General features: G+C 36.1%; 1 protein-coding gene across 10 annotated transcripts in view; it reads left to right on the forward strand.

Annotated features, from left to right (window-relative positions):
* Positions 1 to 20,039, forward strand: part of PCM1 (pericentriolar material 1) — a gene marked incomplete at its 3' end in the record, with an annotated part of 42,164 nt that extends 22,125 nt beyond the window's left edge. For 4 of the 10 annotated variants that reach the window (XM_084286685.1, XM_084286682.1, XM_084286692.1 and 1 more), the window contains 20 exons: positions 884 to 1,077; positions 2,207 to 2,384; positions 3,067 to 3,419; positions 3,956 to 4,114; positions 4,910 to 4,966; positions 6,120 to 6,292; positions 6,379 to 6,507; positions 7,127 to 7,247; positions 7,572 to 7,709; positions 7,956 to 8,089; positions 9,461 to 9,595; positions 9,955 to 10,152; positions 11,827 to 11,886; positions 13,593 to 13,731; positions 14,512 to 14,660; positions 16,713 to 16,788; positions 17,754 to 18,007; positions 18,216 to 18,308; positions 18,425 to 18,548; positions 19,739 to 20,039. In XM_084286685.1, coding sequence (XP_084142811.1) covers positions 884 to 1,077; positions 2,207 to 2,384; positions 3,067 to 3,419; positions 3,956 to 4,114; positions 4,910 to 4,966; positions 6,120 to 6,292; positions 6,379 to 6,507; positions 7,127 to 7,247; positions 7,572 to 7,709; positions 7,956 to 8,089; positions 9,461 to 9,595; positions 9,955 to 10,152; positions 11,827 to 11,886; positions 13,593 to 13,731; positions 14,512 to 14,660; positions 16,713 to 16,788; positions 17,754 to 18,007; positions 18,216 to 18,308; positions 18,425 to 18,548; positions 19,739 to 19,764 — 2,890 coding nt within the window. Of the gene's footprint in view, positions 1 to 883; positions 1,078 to 2,206; positions 2,385 to 3,066; positions 3,420 to 3,955; positions 4,115 to 4,909; positions 4,967 to 6,119; positions 6,293 to 6,378; positions 6,508 to 7,126; positions 7,248 to 7,571; positions 7,710 to 7,955; positions 8,090 to 9,460; positions 9,596 to 9,954; positions 10,153 to 11,826; positions 11,887 to 13,592; positions 13,732 to 14,511; positions 14,661 to 16,712; positions 16,789 to 17,753; positions 18,008 to 18,215; positions 18,309 to 18,424; positions 18,549 to 19,738 lie in introns of those variants that run through there. The other 6 variants (XM_084286688.1, XM_084286690.1, XM_084286687.1 and 3 more) reach the window with 6 other exon arrangements.
* Between the last annotated feature and the right edge of the window lie 3,324 nt (positions 20,040 to 23,363).

Here is a 23,363-nt window from a genome sequence, read left to right on the forward strand (position 1 = left end):
GATATAAAATTGCTTCCTTGAATGTTGCTTTTATGGCTTCAGTTTTCGCTAGACTACCCAGCAGGATTATGAATTCTAATGGCTATAGAAAGATGGTGGGGAAAACTTGCTTTGCTTGGGGTTGTCAGTCAGAATTTTTACTAAATTATACTTGACTTGGACATGCTACTTTTACCTTTTGAAAAATGATCACGTTTTTAAACGTAACTATCAAGTTATGTCACTTCATGGCAGGAAATGTCAAGATCTTCATCCTTGCTTTGTATTTGATAAGTGACATGTATTTACTGTTTCTTTTGTGTAATACTTTAATGACAATTGCTTTAAGTATTTTTGCATCTTGCGTTGTTTCTATTTAATTTTCCTACTTATTTTTTTGTTGAGTGAATTTCTTGTCATTCTTGCAAGGATGTTTAACTGCTGTGGACATGACCACTAGTACAGAGCGATTGATTTTAAATTGTGCCTGTCACTCAGGATTAAGTAAGTTATTTTTTGACTAGCTAAATGAAGAAGCACTTCACGTGCATACTGAAAACATAGTTTACGCATATTAACTTGTGATGGTTATATGGGGCAGGTGAAATAATAAGAATCTGAGATTACTCAGTATAATTCAGTTTTCTTTTAGACTGACCATCAAAGGCAATCTTAGTGGTTCTTATGTCTAATGCTAGAGTTACTGTTGGGTCAAGGAATTTCAATTCAAGAACTCATCATATTATTATAGTTGAGCTCTGTAAGCATGGTTGCATTTTTAGTATGGTGTTGTCATTCCATAATGCAAGTATCCTATTGATTTATTTCGATCAAATTATTCTCTTGTGCTGTTTAAGCTTTGAGATGTTTTTTCCCCAAGTGCCTATTTTTTCTTGTTTTCAAGGTTGAAACAAATGTTAAACGATCTCATGCGCCAGCAAGAACAACAACAGTGTCAAGAGAAGCCTTCAAGAAAGGAGAGAGGCAGTAGTGCACCACCACCTCCATCACCTGTTTGCTGTCCGTTCAGCTTTCCTCCACAGCCTGTGAACCTGTTTAACATACCAGGATTTACCAATTTTTCTCCCTTTGTTCCAGGTGAGTATTACCACACGTGTGAAAAAGTGAATTTTAAAAATTTGTTGCCTCATTTAATTGAAACCTTAATGTGAACTTGCTGGAACTTTGTGGCTTCAAGTTCTTAAACGGTACTTGAATGAGCAGAAGTTTCTCACTTCTTGGTATTTCAGTACTTGTTATGGTTTGAAATACTTGTAAATAACGTGTTACTGTTGTTTGCATCAGATGTATAGAGTGTTGACTTGGATACAGTGTTCCAAATTTCATCACCAAATCTTTTACCACTGAATTTGAAATTGGAAAATAGGTATTTTACTGTGTTCTTTTTTTTAAAAAAAAAAAAAAAAAATTGCAGGTTTTTTAAAAAAAAACAAAACAAAACAAACAACAAAAAAAACTAATTCCTAAGTTGTCTTAAACAATAATGTGTTTTAGCTTTCTCAGAAAATGAGCATAAATACAGTTGGTAGCTTTCAGAGTCTCAGGTCTATTTTCTGTTTTAGCATATTTTAAATAATACAAAGTCTGCACAGAAGAGTAGTTATGTTCAATTTGCTACTGCTTTGAAGATTCTGAAGTTGAAATAAGTGTTATGTCATCTTTGACCCTGTGAATACTTGTACTGTTGGAATTTTTGTGTCAGTTTGGTCACTGAAGAACTGATAGTCTTCGTTCTCAGAACTCTGGTGTGGGTTGCTTTTGGAACTTGTAATTTTTACCTTTGCTTGTAGGTGTGAGTATTCTTAAAATACTTTTATCTGTACACTGATGGGATTGTAATGGCATGTGTGGCATCTAGTGATGTTTGGAACCTGCACTTAAGATAAGTCCTCATTTATGCAGCGTTTTCAGGATGAGAGAAGTTTTTGCTTACTTTTCTGCCGAATTTTTCATAGAATGATTTGGGTTGGAAGGGACCTTAAAGCCCACCCAGTCCCAAACTCCCACCAGACCAGGATGCCCAAGGCCCCATCCAGCCTGGCCTTGAGCACCTCCAAGGATGGGGCATCCACAGCTTCTCTGGACAAATTGTGCCGGTGCTCACTGACCAATTGGTTTGTTCCAAAATTTTATGGTGCTGTAGAATGTCTCAGATTTGCACAGACAAATGATGTAGTACCTTCTAACATTCTTGTTTACTTCGTAGGTATTAACTACGTTCCAGTGTTTCCTTCTGGATTTGGAGACTGTGCACACAATGGTTCCCCACACAGCAGTGAGCAGCAGCAACATCCTGTAGATCATAATGCTTCTGGGAAAACCGAGTATATGGCGTTCCCCAAACCTTTTGAAAGTAGTCCCTCTAACGGAGCAGAAAAAACAAGGTATCGATTGCAACAGTGCCACTTTCCTTTAAGTGGTCTCATCACTCCCCATTCCAGCCTCACAGGACTTAAGGGCATTCATCATTCTTTCAGGGAATATAATGAAAACAAGTGATTTACAAGACGAGCTTTAATTTTGCAGTTTCAAGGGGTTTTTGTGCATTTTTTTCAGTTTTTTTTTCCCCTGTATATTAGTTAATGTATCACTTTATGAATGTTTTAAGCTTTACTTCATCATTGGAATAGCTTTTGGATGCAAAAATAAGTGGAGGAAGACTTCTCTGTCTTGAACATGAGCAGTCTTGAAATGACAAGGGGAGATGAGTAAATTCAGTGGCTTTTTTTTTTATGCTACAGTAGTGAATGTTGTTTTAAGACTATTTTGTCCTATAATACTACTTGCATACAACATAAAGTGCATAACTATATTCAGGTTGAAATCAGTGAGAAATGTGAATTTCTTCAGATGTTGGTTTTCAGTTTGGTAGGGTTCTTGCTACTTTTTTTTTTTTTTTTTTTTTTTTTTTTTTTTTTTTTAAGTAGTGTTCGGTTGATGACTAGTAGCTAGGGCAGACAGCTTCTTCCATAATTCAAGTTATGTATTTGCTTGGTAATACCTGCTGAGAATATCTGAGAGATTATGTTGTAATATGTTGTACTGTTTGTTTCTTTTTGATGGAAGGAGTCACAGACAACCTGAAGAGGAAGTGGAAAAAAGATCGACTTGGCTTAATGATAGCCAAGAAATGAAAAAAGATGATCCATCTCACCTGAAAGCGGGTTTTCCAGTTTCAGTACAAAACGTTGCTTCTGGTCATAAAAATCAGTCTGATATGAGCAGGAGAAGAGACTTTGAGGAGGAGTCTTTGGAAAGTTTTAGTAGCATGCCTGATCCAGTAGACCCAACTACTGTGACAAAGACATTTAAATCCAGAAAAGCATCAGCGCAAGCAAGCTTGGCATCAAAAGATAAAACACCCAAATTGAAGAATAAGAGAAAGAGTTCTCAGCTGAAAGGCAGAATCAAAAATACTGGTAGGTTGTAAAATAATCTTGATTCATGTTGTGTTTGCCATGGTGTATGTGAACTCTACATTACAGAGAATTTATTCTCCATAAATGTTTTCTGTAATACGTTCTTGAAATAAATGTTACTGAACTAAGAATTGATTTCACATGCTTTCTGAGCATTTCAGTAAATGAAAAGCATAAATTATTGGGAACCATGATTTGAATGCACAGTGGATACAGATTTATTAAGATACGGAATAAGTGGCCTGGAGAATCTTCCTCTTCATTAGGTCTTCATGTTCAAATTGAACGACTTGATGAAAGAGGTACTTCAGTGAAATGCAGAATTAGCTGAATGTAGTTACTGAGAGGGACAGTATCACGCATAGTACTACTGCAGTCACTGAGGATTTAGTGCTGCTGTTTCACTTCAGTGAACAGAGGAAAACCTGAAACAACATTGGTGTTTTGCATCTTTGAGATTGTCCTTGAACCTATTTACAACAGTGATAAAACATTGTAAGCTTTTTTTAAATTCCCTTTCCATTCCCTCCCACAAGGTTATGAAAGTGCAAGCGCTTCTAGTGCGTGTGAACCCTGCAAAAGCAATAAAAGCAAACACTCTGAAGAGGTTGTTCATGCAAAGGTGTTCAGCAAAAGGAATCGGGAACAATTAGAAAAAATAATTAAATACAGTAGATCTACAGAAATGTCTTCAGGTATTGTTTTCTGAGTTTTAATAGTTATGGTCATGTGAACTTTGTATAAACGGTCTCCTTAGTTGCTAGTATATTATTTAAAATCAATGTATTATCACAAGACAATAATACACTTTAGCATGTGGATTTGGCTTTTTAATTTCTAAAGATTCTGTAAACAAAAGCATGTAACAGATGGGTATTGACTACTGTTGGGTGTTCTCTGTAGATTTGGTACTTGATTACAGCTTGTTTCTAATTTATTTTAATGTGAAACAAAAACCTAGTCAACCAAAAACCTCACTAATTTCCTGGTATTTCTATGGAAAGTGATAATTGCACAACAGATGCAACTTTCTTTAGCATTTTAATTACATCCTGTACTGCATGCATGTTTTCTTTCTGTCCATGCTTAAAGGAGCTCTATCAAATATCATTCAAATTAAATCTTATAACATTACATAATCCCTTACATTTTTGCCATCTGCACTGCTTTTCTTGCGTCTATATCATAAAAATATTCTTTTTTGTGTCTTCTTAGGTTCTGCCAGTACCTTGTTTTGTTTGAAAGATGCAGATATGTTAGTTGTTGCAGCACGATGTGCAGCTTTGTCAATGTAGCTGTGTCCACACTGAGAGCTGTTTATTAGTGTGTATATATAAAATAAACTCTTACCAGTTAAGTTTTCACAATAAGCAGCTTTGACGTGATTTGGATGATTAAGCAGTTTTCCTGCTGCTGTTTTGTATAGACCCTGTCTTTATTTCTGGTGCACATTTTTGTGTTTATCACTGTCTATCCCCACTTTCCTACAGCACATGCTAGGAGAATTCTGCAGCAGTCTAACAGAAATGCATGCATTGAAGTGCCAGGTAATGCATTCACTGCTTAGCTTCAACGATGTCCTCTTACTTTTTTTTTTTTTTTCCTCCTCTTAGCTTTGATCCTACAGCTCAGACTGTTTAGCAGATGTTCAAAACTAGGTGTTGCAGCACCTTCTTTATAAACGAGGCAAGAGAACTTGTAGTTTGCATGATACGTAACAACACATACTACTTTAAATTTTGGTTGTGGATAATGTTGATCATGTTCTTGGTCAGTCACAATTATGAGTGGAAAATACACAGGTAGACTCTACAACAAAAATGAATTTCAGTGGACATTTTTGGTATATGTAAAAGCTGCTATTATATTTTAGTTATGACAAAGGGAAGCAATTTCTAAGGGCTTATTGCAGGTTGAAAAAGCTTGCCTCTGCTTAAAAATTCTGGTAAACTATTTGCAGTAACAATAGCTGTATAACTGATAACTTCATTAACTTGAATACTAACAAATATGCATCTGTTAAACTCAGCTGAGTTGTTTTAAAATATAACTTTTTTTTTCCCATTCAACTCTTGTCCAAATATGTGTGTAATAATTTAGAAGTTGCAATATAAGGACAATCCCTTTAATTTTCAAGGGGTTAGTAGTCTTACTAGGAATCACATTGTCGTCTTGTGTCTATGTAATTGGGCTTAAGGGTAGGAGGTTTTATGTAAGCCTCGGTTATGTATGCGAATGTAGGATTTATGCTTGTGTGGGGAGGGGTGGCTGAATTCAGTCTAGAATCTCCTTCATGTTCTTGATTATCCCTTGCAAAAATAGAGAATATTTATATATGCTTGAGGCCTTTGGTTGTCTTGTTTTGTATATGTTAAAAGTTGATTTTCAGTATTGAATACCTGTTCTGAAAGCAACATTGTGTTGTGTGTAATGTTCTGTTTAATAAGGAATTCTTTATAAAAATATTTGATAGTAAGAACAAAACCTTTTCTACACGAATGTTTTATATTTTGTACCTAAAGGATCGAGTAATTATTTCAGCATGTTCAAATCTTTGTTGCCTTCAGGAGATGAATAAACTTTAAGAAAGCAGCTATGTAATGGAATCTACAGTGATTGAAGTCTAACTTGCTTATGTAACACAGTTTCCTTTCATTTGGATGTCAAGAACTTAATGAGTTCTGTTTTTTTCTCCTACAGAAACTGGTAGCGATCTTTCTATGTTTGAAGCTTTGCGGGACACAATTTATTCAGAAGTTGCAACTCTTATTTCTCAAAATGAGTCTCGTCCCCACTTTCTAATTGAACTTTTCCATGAGCTACAACTGTTAAACACAGATTACCTAAGACAAAGGGCTCTATACGCTTTACAGGTATGCACAGAATTTCGGATCTTATGTATGAATTGAACAAATCTAAATACTCTTTTTTTATACAGTATAGAGTTTATCTTTTCCAGGATATAGTGACAAGACATTTATCTGAGAACAATGAGAAAGGCAAATGTACAAAATCGCTGAATTCCGCAACATGGATAGCATCTAACTCTGAACTCACTCCCAGTGAAAGCCTTGCTTCTACAGATGATGTAAGTTTTAATTTCAAGTTCAGAAGCTCATTTACTGTCAGCTTTTCCTGTATTTTCAATTTACATGCATATTGGGTACAGAAATAATCACAGTAGTGGCTGAATTTGTCAAAAACTAATAAACATTCTAAAATTCTGAATGAAGGTATGCAAGAGAAGCTTCATGCAGAAGTGATTAGACATGGAAGGATTCTTTACACGGAAAATTAGTGATGTGATAGGGAGGAACAGAACACAGAGGGGATATGAAGGGAATAAATGTGATACTGATGCTCAAAAATAGCTAATACCCACCCTCATGTGAATAAAGTCAGGTGAGTACTGATCACACACACAAAGTTCTCAAGCAATTTTTGAATTTTTGTATTTAAGAAACTACTGATGCCTCTGCTTACCTTCTTATGTGTTTATAGTTAAGTATTTGGAGAAGAAAAAAAAAACATGCTAGAATTATCTGACTGGGGCAAAACCCTTGCTTTCAGGATACAAACCTGTTACACCGCCTGGTGACAATCCTTAATACCACAGCATGTGCCTGAAAAGAATTGCTCACTCATTCTCACATCTGTGAGAGTATGGTGCAGTTATGCTCTGTATTCAGCTGATCAATGTTTTTTAGGAAACTTTTGACAAGAACTTCCCTACAGAAGCATGCCAAGACTGTGAACCAAATGATGCAGACAATGGGAGTACTATGTCTACATCTTCTCATTTTGAACCCTTTGCCACAGATGACCTGGGTAAGAATGATGTGATTTACAACATTGCAAGTATTATTCCTTCATGTGCTCTCCAAAAATGCCTGCAATCGTGAACTCTTATATAGCGCACTTCTTTTTGATATAATATGTAACTACATGTTTTTTGTTACAAAACTTGGAGCAATTAGCCACTTGTGAAACACTTTGAGTTGATCAAAGTGTATGTTAAAAAAAAAATAAATATATAACCGCAATTATGTGTAAACTTAAAAACCTATGGCTTTGAACTAATTTGTGTCTGTTTACTTGTCTATCCATTTAAAACTTTATTTAGATTAAAAGGTGTTTTTATTCTAAATATAGGCAACACAGTGATTCACTTAGATCAAGCTTTGGCTAGGATGAGGGAATATGAGCGTATGAAAATTGAAGCTGAAAGTACCCTTGACTCTGAGGGCTGCTCTAGTAATTTTCAGGGTGCTACTGCTGCTAAATTAGAAGGTATGCACATATGTACATATTTTGCTTAGTTTTAGAAAATAATTATTCTAAATATCAAGAATAATTTAATTGGCTGACTTGCTTTCCTCTTCATTTATATTGAAAACTTAGCAAAGCTTCATAGAATCTTAACATACGTAAGCAAATTTTTGATTTACTTTAAAAGAAGAAAATGTATATCTTTGAAAATGATATTTCTCAAATAGTAATGTTGAATGACTTAGACGTGTGCTCTATTTTAACAAGGTCCAAGCACCAGTGAATGTCTTTCTGCACCACAGTCAAGTGAAGCTTCTGCTGTTCCATGTCCTCGCATAGATACTCAGCAGCTTGACCGGCAGATTAAAGCCATTATGAAAGAGGTCATTCCTTTTCTGAAGGTAAGAATTCTTTTCAGGAACATCTGAAGAATTAGCAGAATAAGACAAGCTCTACACTTGCATAGAAGAATATTGTTACTATTGAATTAGTAGAAAAGGTGAAAGCCTTTCCGTGTTTAAGACAATAAAAGTAGATTTCAACTAATAATACTTTTTTTACCATTCGAAAGCAAACTTATTTGCTTGCACTTTGTTGAACATGTGTGAATGTGTTTCAGTACTTGAAGAGTAGATCCAAAATAATAGATTTATTTTGTAATGGGTTTGTAAAAAATAACTTTAAGTTGTTATTAAGATAAGTTTACCATCAAATATCTTTCAAGTTTCCATTTTGTTTAAAATGGGTAGCACATCTTAGGAACAGCTGCCAATATGTACTAAGTTGCAGATACTGCTGAGAATGAAGTAAGGATTAAATACTCCACTGAAAGATTCTGTGGAGATTTTAATGGGAAGAAGAAATGGTAAAGTTTCTAGATTGCGTAAGGTTGGTGGACTTTGGTTTCAAGAACAGGGATTTCTTTGTTTGGAGCTGACTCGATCATATAGAAATGTTTGGAAGTGTATTTCTGAAGTATTTGCTCAGAAAAACTGAAAATTCTAACCGAACTGCTACATACGATTTAACTTGAGATATTTTTTGAAAAATAGTTGTTGTTGTTGATTAACATTAATTCTTCGTGCTTACAACTATCTTTAAAGTTCTGGAGAACTTGTGAACTTCTGTCTATACAGAAGAGAAATGTAATTCTTTAAAGAAGGAAGAATAATCACAGTTAATTCTTTGCAAGGTTAAGGAACAGAGAATGAGTTGTAAGATGAGCAGAGAATGTTGAGTTGTAAAATGCGTAAGTCATCTCCATTCAGTTCAACTTCCCTTTTATAATATGACCAGTGTGTAGGCTTAGGTTTGTGTGATAAGGTGCTTAGTTGGTATTAGTTGCAATTTTAAAAACTCTGTATGATTGACATGCCACCACCTCACTGCATGAGGGCTTCTGTTTTGTTTGCAGTTTTAAAGAAGCCTACAGCAGTAGGTATCTTACGGTACACTTTCATACACATGTAACACAGTAATACAGTTGTTCAAAGGGTACAAGATGACACATACATCCAGTATGTTAGTATGTATTGGACATGTAAGTGAGATAGTTCGTGTGTCATGGTGGATCAGTCATTAATGAGGTATGGTATCTGCTATAGTTGTGTTCCAGTTTAGTTTGTGAGGGAAGCTAGAACCTAAGCAATCTATTCCTGCAGTAAGATTCCTTGAGTGCATTTTTTTTTTTTTTTTTAATAAATTAATTTCAATATTTGAGATGAGGGCTGACTCTCTTTTAGTGGTAACTAAGCTCATCTTGTAACATTTAGGAACACATGGATGAAGTATGCTCTTCTCAATTGCTGACATCAGTAAGACGTATGGTCTTGACTCTTACACAACAGAATGATGAAAGTAAAGAATTTGTGAAGTTCTTTCATAAGCAACTCGGCAGTATACTTCAGGTTAGTAGCTTTTCAATATTGTTTTGCAATACTATATTGCAATTCGGATAATCAGCTAAAAGCAGATTCCCAAAAGCAGTATTTTACAACTCTGGTGATAGCCCTTGTGATTTTCTGAAAATCAGTAATTACTGTTTTCTTTTTTTCTACAAACATGAAGATTGAATCAGTAATTTGATAAGTTCTGTTTTATGGTACTAGAGATTCTACATGAAAGCTGTTTAACACACTAAATTTGTTTATAATAGTTTGTAATTTTATTTTTAATACTTAAGTAATTTTGAGAGTTAAGAATATGGCAAGTACTTAGTCTTTGAAGTTTGAAAGTTTGTTTCAAAAACAAGTATTTCTCTTCATAGGATTCACTGGCAAAATTTGCTGGTAGAAAACTAAAAGATTGTGGGGAAGATCTTCTTGTGGAGATTTCTGAGGTGTTATTTAATGAATTAGCCTTCTTTAAACTCATGCAAGACTTGGACAGCAACAGTATTTCTGTAAAGCAGAGGTGTAAAAGAAAAATAGAAACAACTGAAGAGATACAGTCTTATGCTAAAGAGGTTAGTTTTATTTATTTTTAATTTAACTTTTCTAAATTTCATAGATGTCTGTATTTCCTAAACTTGTTTGATTAACTTAGTTTTATATGTTGCATATATGGGTGGTGGTTGTGGTGTGGTTTTTCTGTGTGGTCATAATTTATTGATTCTCTGCTACAGATGTCTAGTTGTGTAGACTTTATAAATGGGAAATGTAATTTAATGGTTATATGTGCACGTCAGGCAGAATAGTCAAGTGATGAAATAATATTAATATCTGGGGCCATCAAGTAGTCAAGTATTTCGACATACAGGTGTCCTGGCTCGTCGTGTTTTCAGCTATTCCTACAGGTTTCCTTGTGGTAGCTTATTAAGGCACCATCTTTTTATAACACTGTTACAGCTAGGTATTCTTCAAACAGTTGGCTTGTTGGCATATGTACCATCTATGTCTTCCTGGCATTAGGGTAAAAAAAAAAAATATATGTACACATGTATCTTTGAAAATATGTGAGATTGTACTACGTATTCTGCTCTAACAATGCAGTTTTTAGTTGCTTTTGTCACCCTTTACAGTATTAAACATGTTTTGTGACTTTTTCTATTGCAATCCTGCAGTTTTTACAAACGTAACTTTTTTTTAGTAAGGCAAACTGCTTACAAACGAAATGCTAAAAGAGCTCTTGTTCGTATAACTCTTAACTTAATTGTGTATCTACCTCGGTGTTTCTTCTTGTGTAGTCCTTTCAGCTTTCTTTTAGAAATACAAATAGAAAAAAAAATAATCTATAAAGTCATTCATAGTTTAAAATGACAACAGAAGATACTGTGAATCTGTCCTCAACTATGAATTTGTGGTTTTAGCCATAGCATCAACTTAATTTCAGTATACCTCAACTTAGATGTGCCGGTACTGTAGCTAGTGTGAAACTGGCTCCTTTACAAGCGGCTCCACAGTCTAAGAGATGATCTGAATTGAGTGAGATTTGGATATGATTTCCTGTGTTATCTGAAGTGCGTCATTGGATCCTCTTACATAAAGGATTGGTTTATACCATGCCATAAGAATGCATGGAGCCAAATTAGATCTGCTGTTTTGTCTCATCTCCTGGTGGAAGTCAGTGAATTTGGGTTAAAGTTCAGTGTCTGTGTTGTTGCTGAGACATAAATTCAGATTCAGTGGGGGCTGAGGTGAGCCAGAACTGGTAGGTCCTGGATATTTTGTACAGATCATACAAATATCTCTATATAATCTTCTCATAGCTTTCAGATCCAGGATCCTGATACAGGCACATCTGATTTTACTCCATTTTGTGACTGTCTTGAGTTCAATAAACTAACTGGTTTTAGATTCCGTGCTGAAAAACACAGCTCTTTTCTTTGATTAGAGGTGGCATACCTAATTCTATAGGTTAAGTAAGATTCAACAACAGTCTAGAGAAATAGCCTGTGTACACATGCTTTTTAAAAGAAAAAGGTGTAGCATACTTCTTGCAATATTTTGCAACTCTAAAATTGTGAAGACATCTGTGCATGTATCTCATAGTCTAGAATTCCCCATGGCTTACCACAGTTAGCCAGATAGCAGTTCTTGGGAAGACTGCATTTCAGGCAGCCTTCCATGAAGCCTTAGTTTGGTTCAGTATTTCAAACTTATTTCAGTGTAGAATTGAAGACAGTTTGTGTTTCTTCTAGGCAAAAAAAGGTCTCCAGGTGGATGTTTGTTCATCTGCTGAAGATGTCGATGAGGACAAAGTATGTTTACGCTTCTCAACTGTCTTTATTCATCAGATAATTTCACAGATGATTTAGGCTTACTGTTTCCTATCATATAAATCCAGTAGCTGTAAGCTGCCCATTTCTTAGTGTTTATAAATTCATTAAACATCTTGGGTTTTTTTCCTATGTTATTTCTAGTGATTTACTTTATCAAAGTAAATTATAACTTCCCTTTGGTAATTTGAGTTGCCAGTCTGGAAAATAAGTATAAAAAAAGTCTTAATCAGTAAGTCGATGTTATCATATGCCTTCAGTAACATAACTTGGATATTGGTTCATTAGTTGTTCTGGTTTTTATTCCATTTACTACTGCAAAACCATTGTCAGTGTAAACACTGATGAATTTCTTACAAAACAGTATCTTGTTATCTTTCAACAAGTGCGGTAAGGTTAACAAAGACAGCATTAAACATACTTTTCTTATTTACTGGTGAACTATTATGTAAAGTCTAAAAAGAACAAAGTTCAGTCGTGTAACGTTCAACATGAAATGGAGTAATTTGTGATGCTTTATTTGCTTTAGCGTAGCAACTTTCTTTTCATTTTAGTATTTATTTTCTATGTTTGGAAAAAAAAAATTCCAAAGTCATCTTATTACCAGATTTGATCTTCGGCTCAAAGCACTGAGAATGCAGTCATTCTTTGAAAAATCAAATAATGAGGGCAGTAAATAAAGATGGTGCTCAGCTACTTTTAGTAGTGGATGTTTTATTTTGTAATGTTACTCAATTATTTTTCATCCTGAAGAGAAGACAGATGTTCTGCATTGGGGCACATAGTTGAGATCTTTGGAGTTGCTTCGTGTGCTTTCTGAGTTACTAAATGTTAGGAGCTGAAACATCCTTTTTTTTTTTTCCCTTTGTTTTGAAAACCATTAAAAATCATTGTGGTAGGGGAGAGGAGTTGTTTTTAAAATTTTGTTTTGTTTAGTTTGAAATGTTTGGGTTTTTCCAACCAAGAATAAGATATATGATGCACTAAAATAGTGTGAATGCTATCCTAGATATCATATGCATATGTATAGGTCTAGAGTCAGTGCTTTCTTCTAGGGTTTAGGGCATCTGTCATACTGCTTGGGAAGTGCAAGTGGGAATCTATATATTACTTGTTTTGATTGCTTTCATGTAGAAGAGTGCTGCAAGATTTGGAGTCAAACTCAGGGCTTTATCTTGGGTTCATATAGACTGAGCAGAAACTTCTCACTTAAGGTATTTAGCAAATCATTTAGCAGAGAAACTGTTGAGTAGCTCTTGTCAAAGAAATTCAAAGAAGCGTTAGGGAATACTCCTAATATCTACTAGAGGTCATTTAGGAGTGAAAAGAAACCACTAGACAGTAACAATGCAAGTGTTCTACACCTCCTCATGTTAATGAAGTACCTGACTGAAGGAAAAATGCTTAAAGCTAGAAAGTCAATGGATATGAGCCTTTTCAGATAATGAAATAATCAGTTATGGTGTCCTTTATGGATGATAGTCTGAATGATGTGTGATATCTCTTAGTAGGTTCTGAAATACCTTTGCAGCATTCATTTCAAGGCGTTACATCCTTCTTAAACGTTAGCTTTTAGCCTGCAGGTGTTTGATTTTGAGGTGGGGGGAAAAGGTGATTCTTTGCAGGAACCATAACTTAATCTGTAGATAAACAAACATGAAATCACACGATGTTCTTTGTTTTCCTAGGACAAGGATGAGACTGAAACTGTGAAACCAGCAGAGAGCTCAGAAATGTATGATGGTAATGAAGTTCCTGAGAGCATTAAGTCTGATGCTTCTGACCAAGAGGAAGATGAAGAAAGTGAGAGTGCCCCAGTGGCTATAAGTAAGTGCTTTTTATAGCTCATTAGTCAGTGCTTTCACCGTGGTCTTGACCAGCTAATTTTACAACAGAATTTTCATGAAGTGCTGCTTTGTAACATCTTCCTTCAAAGGCTTTCTAGTCAGGTCTTTTCCAGTGAAAGTTTTCCAGTATGGTATTTGCTAATACCTTGTCAAGGGTTAAACGTTCCGATAAGAGGAGCTTTTGCTCTTTCTAATTACTGCATATCGTAGAAGCACATGTTGGAAATGTATTCATAGCTTGCTAAGTTGCCTATCCTGTTTCAAACTTGAAGTTTCTCAAGCTTTGAGCTGAATAATGTGAAAGCTGCCAAAATTCTATGCAACTTTTCAGTTAGATGAATGTTTGAATATGCTTATTTTTCATATTTTTTAATAATCTTGCATGTTTTTTAATCAATTCTGTCCTGTTTGTCAAAAACCAACAACTCGTGTCTTGGTTTCCCCTACTTACATTCTTAACACCAATTTGTTTAATAAGTTAAATACTACTGTGTTGGTGTGAAATATTTTTTGATAATATGGCTCATGTGGAGCATACGAATAGTGGAAAATATGTCATCACTGGATTGTAATTTAAAGGAATGTTTTGACCTTAGAGTTGCAAGTGATGACTGCAGTAAATCCCTTAAAGGGATTTGGATTTTGCAGCCATCTTACTCTTTCAGATGCATCAGTAAGAGTTCTTACTGAGAAAATAACAGCAAGTTATAATAATATGTAGATCCAATATGAAGGCGGTTTTATGTTGATCTACATTTAGGCTTATCAAAAGCAGAAACCCAAGCTCTGACTAACTATGGCAGTGGAGAAGATGAGAATGAAGATGAAGAAATAGAATTTGAGGAAGGACCTGTTGATGTGCAGACATCACTACAAGCTAGCAGTGAAACAGCAACTGAAACTGAACAGGTATCACCAAAGTTGTAAACACAACACAAGAAAGCTAAGTCAGTGCATAACCTTTCAGAAAAATATATTGCAGCACACTTCATACTGATAAAGGTAGAGAAACAAAGCAAGAGATGAAATGAAACCAATGGTTGCTATATTTAAAAAAAAAAAAAAAGCTTACTACTCGTTGCCTGCCTGAATTTATTGCTGGCATACTTGATGCCAGCATGGATGCACACACACATGCATGTTTAAGTCTGCTGTTGCAGAGATAAAACATAAGCAATAGGAAAGGTAAACTATAAAAAAAAAAAAGTTTTACGCTGTTAACTTGTTCTTCTGTGCTTGCTGACATCAAGGTAATTATTGGGCATTAATTTGCAGAAGACATTGACGTTTGTATTTTAACATGTCTTTGATTTGTCTTTCCTTTTTACAAGGTATGTAATGTTTTTTCCAGAACAGTGGTGAAATGTTATTGGTTGTTATTGCTATTTCATTGTTAGCTTCCTTAAAAACACCTGGATGTGTGTGACCTGGTTTTGGAGACTTATTTGCTGACATGCAAAGAATTAACAAAATGGAGTTTTGAGTCTTTTGAAACTCTGGTTTACTCAAAGCTATTAACATTTAGGCAATTTATAGAGCATTTTGTGCCTTAAAAGCTAAAACATTAGGTATTTCCAGTGGAACCAGAATGTTTATTTGGGAACTACTGTAGGAAAAAAAAAATAATTAAAAAATTAAAATTACGTGTTCAGATAAAACACATTGTCGTGGTTCCGCTCGAGTGGGCAGCCGAGCTCCACCACAGCTGCTCTCTCACTCCCCCTCCTCAAAGAGGAATGGGGAGAAAATATGTGAAGAAAATATGCTCAAGGATTGAGATAAGGATGAGAAAATCACGCAATAATTATTGTAACAGGCAAAACAGACTCAGCATAAGAAGATAGTAAAATTTATTGCTTGTTACTAACAAGCTAGAGAAGTGAGAAACAAAGGAAAGAAACCAAAAGCACCTTCCACCCCCCCCCCCCCCCCCCCATCCACCCTCTTCCACCTCCTCCCCCCGAGCGGCGCGGGGGAATGGGGGTTATGGTCAGTCTACAGCGCTTCTTCTCTGCCGCTCCTTCTCTCGTCCTTCACTCACTCTCATCCCCTGTGCTGTGGGGTCCCACCCACGGGATGCAGTCCTTGATGAACTGATCCGGCGTGGGCTTCCCACAGGCAGCAGCTCTTTCAGAACTGCTCCAGATATGGGTCCGTACCACGGGGTCCATCCCTCAGGAGCAAACTGCTCCAGCCTGGCTCCCCCACGGGCAGCAGCTCCTGCCAGATCACCTGCTCCTGCGTGGTCTCCTCTCCACGGGCTACAGGTCCAGCCCGGAATCTGCTCCGGCAGGGGTCTTCCACAGGCGGCAGCCTCCGTCGGTGCAGGGCCACCTGCTCCACCGTGGTCTCCTCCACGGGCTGCAGCGTGGAACCCTGCTCCACTGTGGCACTCCATGGGCTGCAGGGGGACATCCTGCTTCACTATGGTCCTCACCACAGGCTGCAGGGGACTTCTGCTCCGGCGCCTGGAGCACCTCTCCCCCTCCCTCTACACTGACCTTGACATGTGCAAGGCTGTTCCTCACTCCTCTCACTCTCCCAGCTGCTGTGTGGCGCAGCGTTTTTTTCCCTGTCTTAAACATGCTCTCACAGAGGCGCAAAACAACATCGCTTATTGGCTCAGCTCTGGAAAATAGTGGGGCCCTTCCCAAACATGGGGCAGCTTCTAGATTTTTCTCACAGAAACCACCCCTATGGCCCCCTGCTACCAAAACCTTGCCACGTAAACCCACTACACACATGTATCAGTATTAATAGTTTCTTAAAGTGTGGTTGACCAACTGATTGAATTCTATTTCCAAGAGTAGAACTGAATATTTTTGTTTCATGCTAGTTAAGACAAAAACACTGAATAAGTGTACAATGTGGTTTTTAATTACCAAGGAAGAGTGAATTATGCAATAAGCTACAAAACTGGTTAGTAGAACTTCTTCTAATTAATTTTCACCTTTTCAATAGACTCCAAACCAAGAACTGAATAAAACAAAAGGCAGTGATACTATGTCATCCAAACAAGAATCTGCTAATGTAAAAGGTAAGACCAGTATGAATGGAGAGATTAACAATTCTATATGAATTGCATACTGTGAGAATTATCTGGGACAGTGATAATTGAGAGGATGATGACCAAACTTGCAAGAGTTTGTTGGGCTGTTTTTTCTCATGATACTGTCATTTGGCTTAATGCATCTGTGTTAATATAAATGTAGCAAATCTTTTAAAGAGGAAGCTTGAAATAATCTTATGTAGGTAGATGTGTTACAGTTTTTGATGTTTAACACTTAAATGAATTTCAGGTAATTGTTGCAGCCACTGACAATTGTAGCTATATAGTGTGTCTATTACAGGATTTTGTTTGGATTTGTCTAGTACATGTTTTTTTCCTGCTACTGCCATTTACTAGCAATTGAAATAATTTTATATTTTGAAGATTTATGCTGGGTTGTAACTGATTAAGAACTGAGAAATCATTTTCTGTGTCAAAACAGCCAACTGGTATGGATGTTATTTCTAGCTGTAATCTCTTGCTTTTTCTGTGTCCTTTTGTTGGAAATACTGGTTTGGGGTTTTATCTTTCTTAGACTAAAAGCAGAATTTGAATAGATTCAACATCAACACAAGAATGTGTCAAAATGTTAGGGGATTTGTTGTTCTAAATCTCCTTATACCTAGATGGTGTATTTAACAGTAAGCCTTACAGTTCTGGAGTTGGTTTTAAAAAATAAAAAATGCTTTATCAAGTCAGAAGTTTTTAAATCAGATACTGTCCTATGATAATTGCTGTTACCATAGCGTATGGCACTCTCTAAGTACAAATAACTCATGTTTTATTTCAATAAGTTGTGTGGGTCTGAGGGTCTAATTCACTTTCTCACTTTCATTGCTTATTTGTAGCTTTGAATCATAATTTGTTTAAGGAAAAAAAATATAATCTGTTTTTTATACACTCAGAATCTTTTACCATTCCTACCTAGTTAAAATGAAATTTTATGGTTTTAGGTGAACAAAATGAAGCTACACTTCTGCCTCATTACCTCAATGTCATGGAGAACACACCACCTTTAACAGTCAATGCCCCAGAATCATTTATAACAGCCAGTGTGAAAACAGAAGAAATGAGCTCATCGTTACCAGGGAATGAAACTCAAAAGCTAGATACAGCATGCGTGGTAAACAAGTCATCTGCTGGAAGTTCTGAAAGCTCCATGGCTGGCAGTCCTGATACAGAGTCACCTGTATTAGTGAATGAATATGTACGTATAATTCAGTTGGGATACATCTAAGAAAAATGAAAAGCTTTTTTTTATTTCAGTGTTATTTCTTGTTTCCAGTCTTGTTTAGTTGTCATCTGCAAATTTGATGTGGGCATTTCTTTTTGACGTACTGCTTAAAATGTTAAAAATTCTAGTTTTGGAGTGAAAATAAAACAGTGGCACTAAATGTCACTATTTTTATTAACAGGAAGCTGGTTCTGGAAATATAAGTCAAAAATCTGATGAGGATGACTTTGTGAAAGTTGAAGACTTGCCCCTTAAACTTGCAGTCTATTCAGAGGTACTTTGCTTTTTTTTGTTGTTATTTAGAAGTGCATGCTTTAAATGTCTTGATTATCATCAAGACAACAGTAAGAATTATCTAGAATTCTGAGTTTTGCTTTATCCGTTACAAAGGCAGATTTAATGAAGAAAATAGCATCGGAGGCCCAAACCAACAGTTTGTCTGACGAGTTACTGGATGGAGGTAGAGCCCAAGAGGAAGAACTAGTAGGAGATGCCCAAACTTTGAAAGAACCAGGTAGGGATTATTTTCTAAATCATCTCCACATATTGGGAAAACATCGTGAAATGGCCTTAGAATTTACATATCTTGTTGTCATTGGCTGAAGTAAGAAATCACAGTGGTACAGAAAGCATATCCTTTTATATGATCGTGCATTGGCAAATAATGCATTGATATGAAGGGTTTTGCCTTACATGTCCCTTCTGTATATTTCCAGTAGATTCTGTGCCTAAAACTCATAAAAATTAACATATAAAATGCACAGTGTAACTTCATGTTTTTAAAACTTATTAAAAGCATTTTTATTTTTTGTTATATAAGCTTGGGTTTAATATTTTAAGTTTTAATTGCTAGTATCTGATTGGTAGTATCTGAATGCTTAATAAAATCTGCTGACAGATTGCTCAGTGTTTGTAATAGGGAAGCTCTAGAGACTTCTTGGAAAAGTAAAATATCTCTTAAGAGAAAAGAAAATGTTTCTGATATAAACCATGCCATGAGGTAGAAAAAATTCTTTAGGGTGTGTGACAGTAATTAAAATTTCCATTGTTGCTTTCATGAAACTATTTCTGTAGCTCCAAAAACTTCATGGCAATGTATGTCAAAATTGCTTTTCTTGCAATGTGATACTGATGCCGTGACAATTTATGGTATCAGTCTTCTGATACATTGTTGGGCTCATAGTTCTTCAATGGAAAGTATGTGTATAAATGCATGAACTGAGTATTCCTATGGTAGGAGGCTTCTGCTTGTATAGCTAGTCCCAATTCTGCAAACAGTCTAAGCTGATGAAAACTTTTTACTACAGTTCTAATGACAGCATAGGACTTTCAAGATTAGTGTGATGGGAAAAAAAATCTTCCCTTCCATTTCATGCAGTGCCCATCATCACTCCTTTGTCATAGTTAAGGTAGCAAAAGTGTGTCATGTCAGTCTGGTGCATGGTGCAGAAATGGTCTGTATAAGAATGCATCGTCACAGAAAATCAGTAGCTAGCAACTAACACTTTCTTCATCTGTGTATGTGGGATATCTGTAGCTGTGTAAGTAGGCTCTCAAAGTACTTGTGCAGGAGAGGTGAGGATCAAATATTTCATCAAGGGTATAATAAATAATGGATACTTAGATGGAGATGAAGTGTGGTCAAGAGCTGTGTTCAATACCTTGTAGTTGCTAGCCAGTAATGAGTATGCTCTTATTTTACAGAAACTGTTGGAGTTCAAAGTGTGTGAAAATGATCCGAAGATACCCGCATATGTAAACTCCATGTATACAAATGCATATGGAAGATCACTACTTTCACAAATTCTGAAAGTGTATAAAAATGTAAAATAGTTTTTGACACTCTGCCTTTTAGGATAGGTATGCTAACTTCTGCCTGTGGCAGTTCAAACAGCTGGAACTGAATCCTCTTTTATTCAGTTTTGCTGCACTGTTCTTTTTCTGTCTTAATCTTTTTTATTTTTTATTGTGACTTGTTTAGTAATTTTAAAATTGTTCAGAATTGTAGTTTAAATAAAGTTTGGACTTGTCTGTAAATTTGTCTTTTGAAAAATTTTCCTCTTACTTATAAAAGGATATGCAGAGTTTGTTGTTGGAAGTTAACTGGCTTAAGTGTAGGCCTGCTTGTAGTACTTTGCTACTCCTGTTCAGAGAAATACTACTAATGTTCCTGGGATGAGAAATTCTCATCCCACAAAGTTTCTCCATCTACAACTAAGACTTGTAGGTACAGTATGTATCTCTACATTGCCTTAAAGCCTAAGTATAGCTGGCCTGTTAAATATATATATATATATATATTTAATGTATGCATATATATATATATATATATTCCTGTTCATGTCCTGTAGAATTAATCTTCCTCAGCACCATGGTCTGAGGTGAAGTAGATACCCTGTTTTTGTACTTAACTGCAGAAACCATCTGTTTTTCTACATTTCCACTTCTGCACTTTTCAACATGAAGGAGGATAAACTTGGCTGAAAATTTTTGTATCCTTTTGCATGTAATGTTGCAGCTGAATATCTGTAGCATTTGTTCCCAAAGTATTTGACTTGGTGATAGCTTTTCACATAGAAAGGAAGAAATTTAGGAAATAACAATTGAAGTTACTGTTAAAAACACAGGTAAAGTCAGCAACTAATGAAGTCTCGTAGCAAAAGCAGAATTAAGATAGGAGAAAAGTAGATTAGAAAACTAAACCAGAAGAAAAACTTTATTCTTTAATATTTCTGCTTGCATGCGAGTTTCTAACATTATTTCTAGCTTAGTTTTATGATATCACAGAATCACAGAACTGTAGGGGTTGGAAGGGACCTCAAAAGATCATCGTGTCCAACCCCCCTGCCAAAGCAGGTTCCTCAGAGCAGGCTGCCCAGGTAGGCGTCCAGACAGGCCTTTAATATCTCCAGAGAGGGAGATAATCAATATAGGAGATATAGCTTATTCAGTGTATCTGTTCCAACTTAGAGGTCCTGTTTATCTTAAATTAGGGCAAGGTTTTTCTCAAAATAGTTAAAAATAAATAAATAAATAAAAATAAAATCATAACTTCAGTTTCAGTTAGCTCTATAATATGACTATATGCTTAAGGAGACATTTTAGTGATAATCCTAAATACACCTGAAATAGCCTGAAGTCTGAATAGAATATTTAAATTTTATTTTTTGTTTTTGAGTCTCCCCAGGTTTTGAGAGTGGATTTTAAAATGGCAGGTTGGAGAAGAGAGGTATGATTGTAACAGCAACATTTACTTACTGTGCAGGCTTCAAACTCATGGTAATACTGTATGCAGAGGACAAGGGAAATACAGGTTTGTGTTGTCACAATATGAAAATGAAACAAAAATGAAAGCTTTTAATCATGAACTTAACACAGGAATCAGTAGACTTCAAAGAGGACATACATAGAACAAGAAGATCTGTGCCCTATTTAAGATTAAAATTTGGTTAATGTGTTAAACAAGCTTTAAACTCAAGGAACAGAATGAGCACAGATCATTCCAGGGCAAGAATTCAAGAATGCTGTACATGAACAATACCTTTTAATGGATTTGGCCTGCCTTTGGTGATCAAATTTTCACCAAAATGTGACATCCAGTAGTATTTGCTTAGATTCTGTAAAAATTATAAACGCTTAATGAGACCAAGGGATAGTGCAGCTGTGCCACTGGGTTTGCTTGGACAAGGAATCAAATTGCAGTTGAAGAAATATGCTTAAAATCCATTGTAACTTTGGAAATGAAACAATGGTTGGCAGTGTTAGATTAAAATTGCTATGAGAGTTAGTGTTGAAGCCTAAAATTACGCTCAAGGAACAGCTGTCTATTATAATATATGTCAAAATTAAAAAAGGAAGTCTAGACTTACTGAAGTATTGATTAAATATCATTCTGAACGAGACAAGGTAGAAAAAGGAGTGCTTATTCTAGATATATTCAACACCAGCACTGTACCTCACAATACTCTTAGAGAACTGAATACTGACCTTTGGTCATGCCAGTAGAAATGATGTTACTTTCAGGTTGTGGGTGTAGCAGGGAACAAGTCTTTAAAAGAGAAGTCTTTGTGCTCAGGATAGCTCTTTGCAGGGGATCTTGCTCTGACACCTTCAGGGACAATAAAGAAGCTTGGTATAACGCAGAAGTAAGGTCTCCAGTTGCAACTTCTGGATTAAATGCTCTGTTTTCAAATTTCACGGATGGAACTGAGGAACATTCCTTGTGGTTGAAGAAGCTGAAAATAGTAAAGACACTAAAAGTCATAGCATGGCTGGGGTTGGAAGGGACCTTAAAGGCCGTCTAGTTCCAAGCCCCTGCAATGAGCAGGGGCACCTCCCACCACATCAGGTCCCACAGGGCCCTATCCATGGTGGCCTTGAGCACCTCTGGGGATGGGACATCCACACCTTCTCTGGGCAGCCTGTGCCAGGGCCTCACCACCCTCTGAGTGAAGAATTTCTTCCTTACATCTAATCTAAATCTACCCTCTTACTCTAAAATCGTTACTCCTTATCCTATCACTACATGCCCTGATGGAGTCCCTCCTAAGCTTTCCTATAGGCCCTCTTTAGGCACTGGGAGGCCACTGTAAGGTCTCCCTGGAGCTTTCTCTTCTCCAGGTTGAACAACTCCAGCTCCCTCAGCCTGTCTTCACGAGAGAGGTGCTGCAGCCCCCTGATCTTCATAACACAGTGACAACCGTGGCAATGGGGAAGCTGAGGTGTTGAGGAAAGAAAGAGGTAACAGTAACCAAGCATAAGAAATAACAAGCCAACTTGTAACATTCTTAAAAATGCCATATCTTTATTGTATACTGATTACATATGTATGTGATGTGTATAACATTGCAGAGGGCTCTTGTATTATAGTGTCTGTTCTGTGAGCTGTAATTGGTTAAGGAAATCTTAGTTACAAAATGTCCATCTAAAATACACTTTTACAACTCCAAAATAACATCACATTTCTATACAGAAACAAGATTTTTTTGTCTTAGTTTTTGTTAGTAAGCTTGGGGGAAGGGTATAAAGTCTTCTGTCATGGTGGAGCGTTTTTTTAAGCATCTTAGCAAAAATTGAAATAGCTCTTATACTTGTTTCACTGCTCAAAGTGATGTGATGCTGGACTGCATGTCAAGCTAGCCCCCATTTAGCGAGTCATGTGAGACAGGAGAAAGATAATCAATATCAACTGCTTTCAAATGAGCTAAAGATACAACTTTTTTAATAGAAAAAATCTTCAACGTTGGTTGTGTTTCTCTATCATGAGAGTGACATATGAAGAGGGAAGCCTCTCACAATTCTCCCAACCTCTGACACTGTGTAAGTCTAT

This window comes from Netta rufina (assembly GCF_964035555.1).
Source record: "Netta rufina genome assembly, chromosome: 4".
Lineage (NCBI taxonomy): Eukaryota > Metazoa > Chordata > Aves > Anseriformes > Anatidae > Netta > Netta rufina.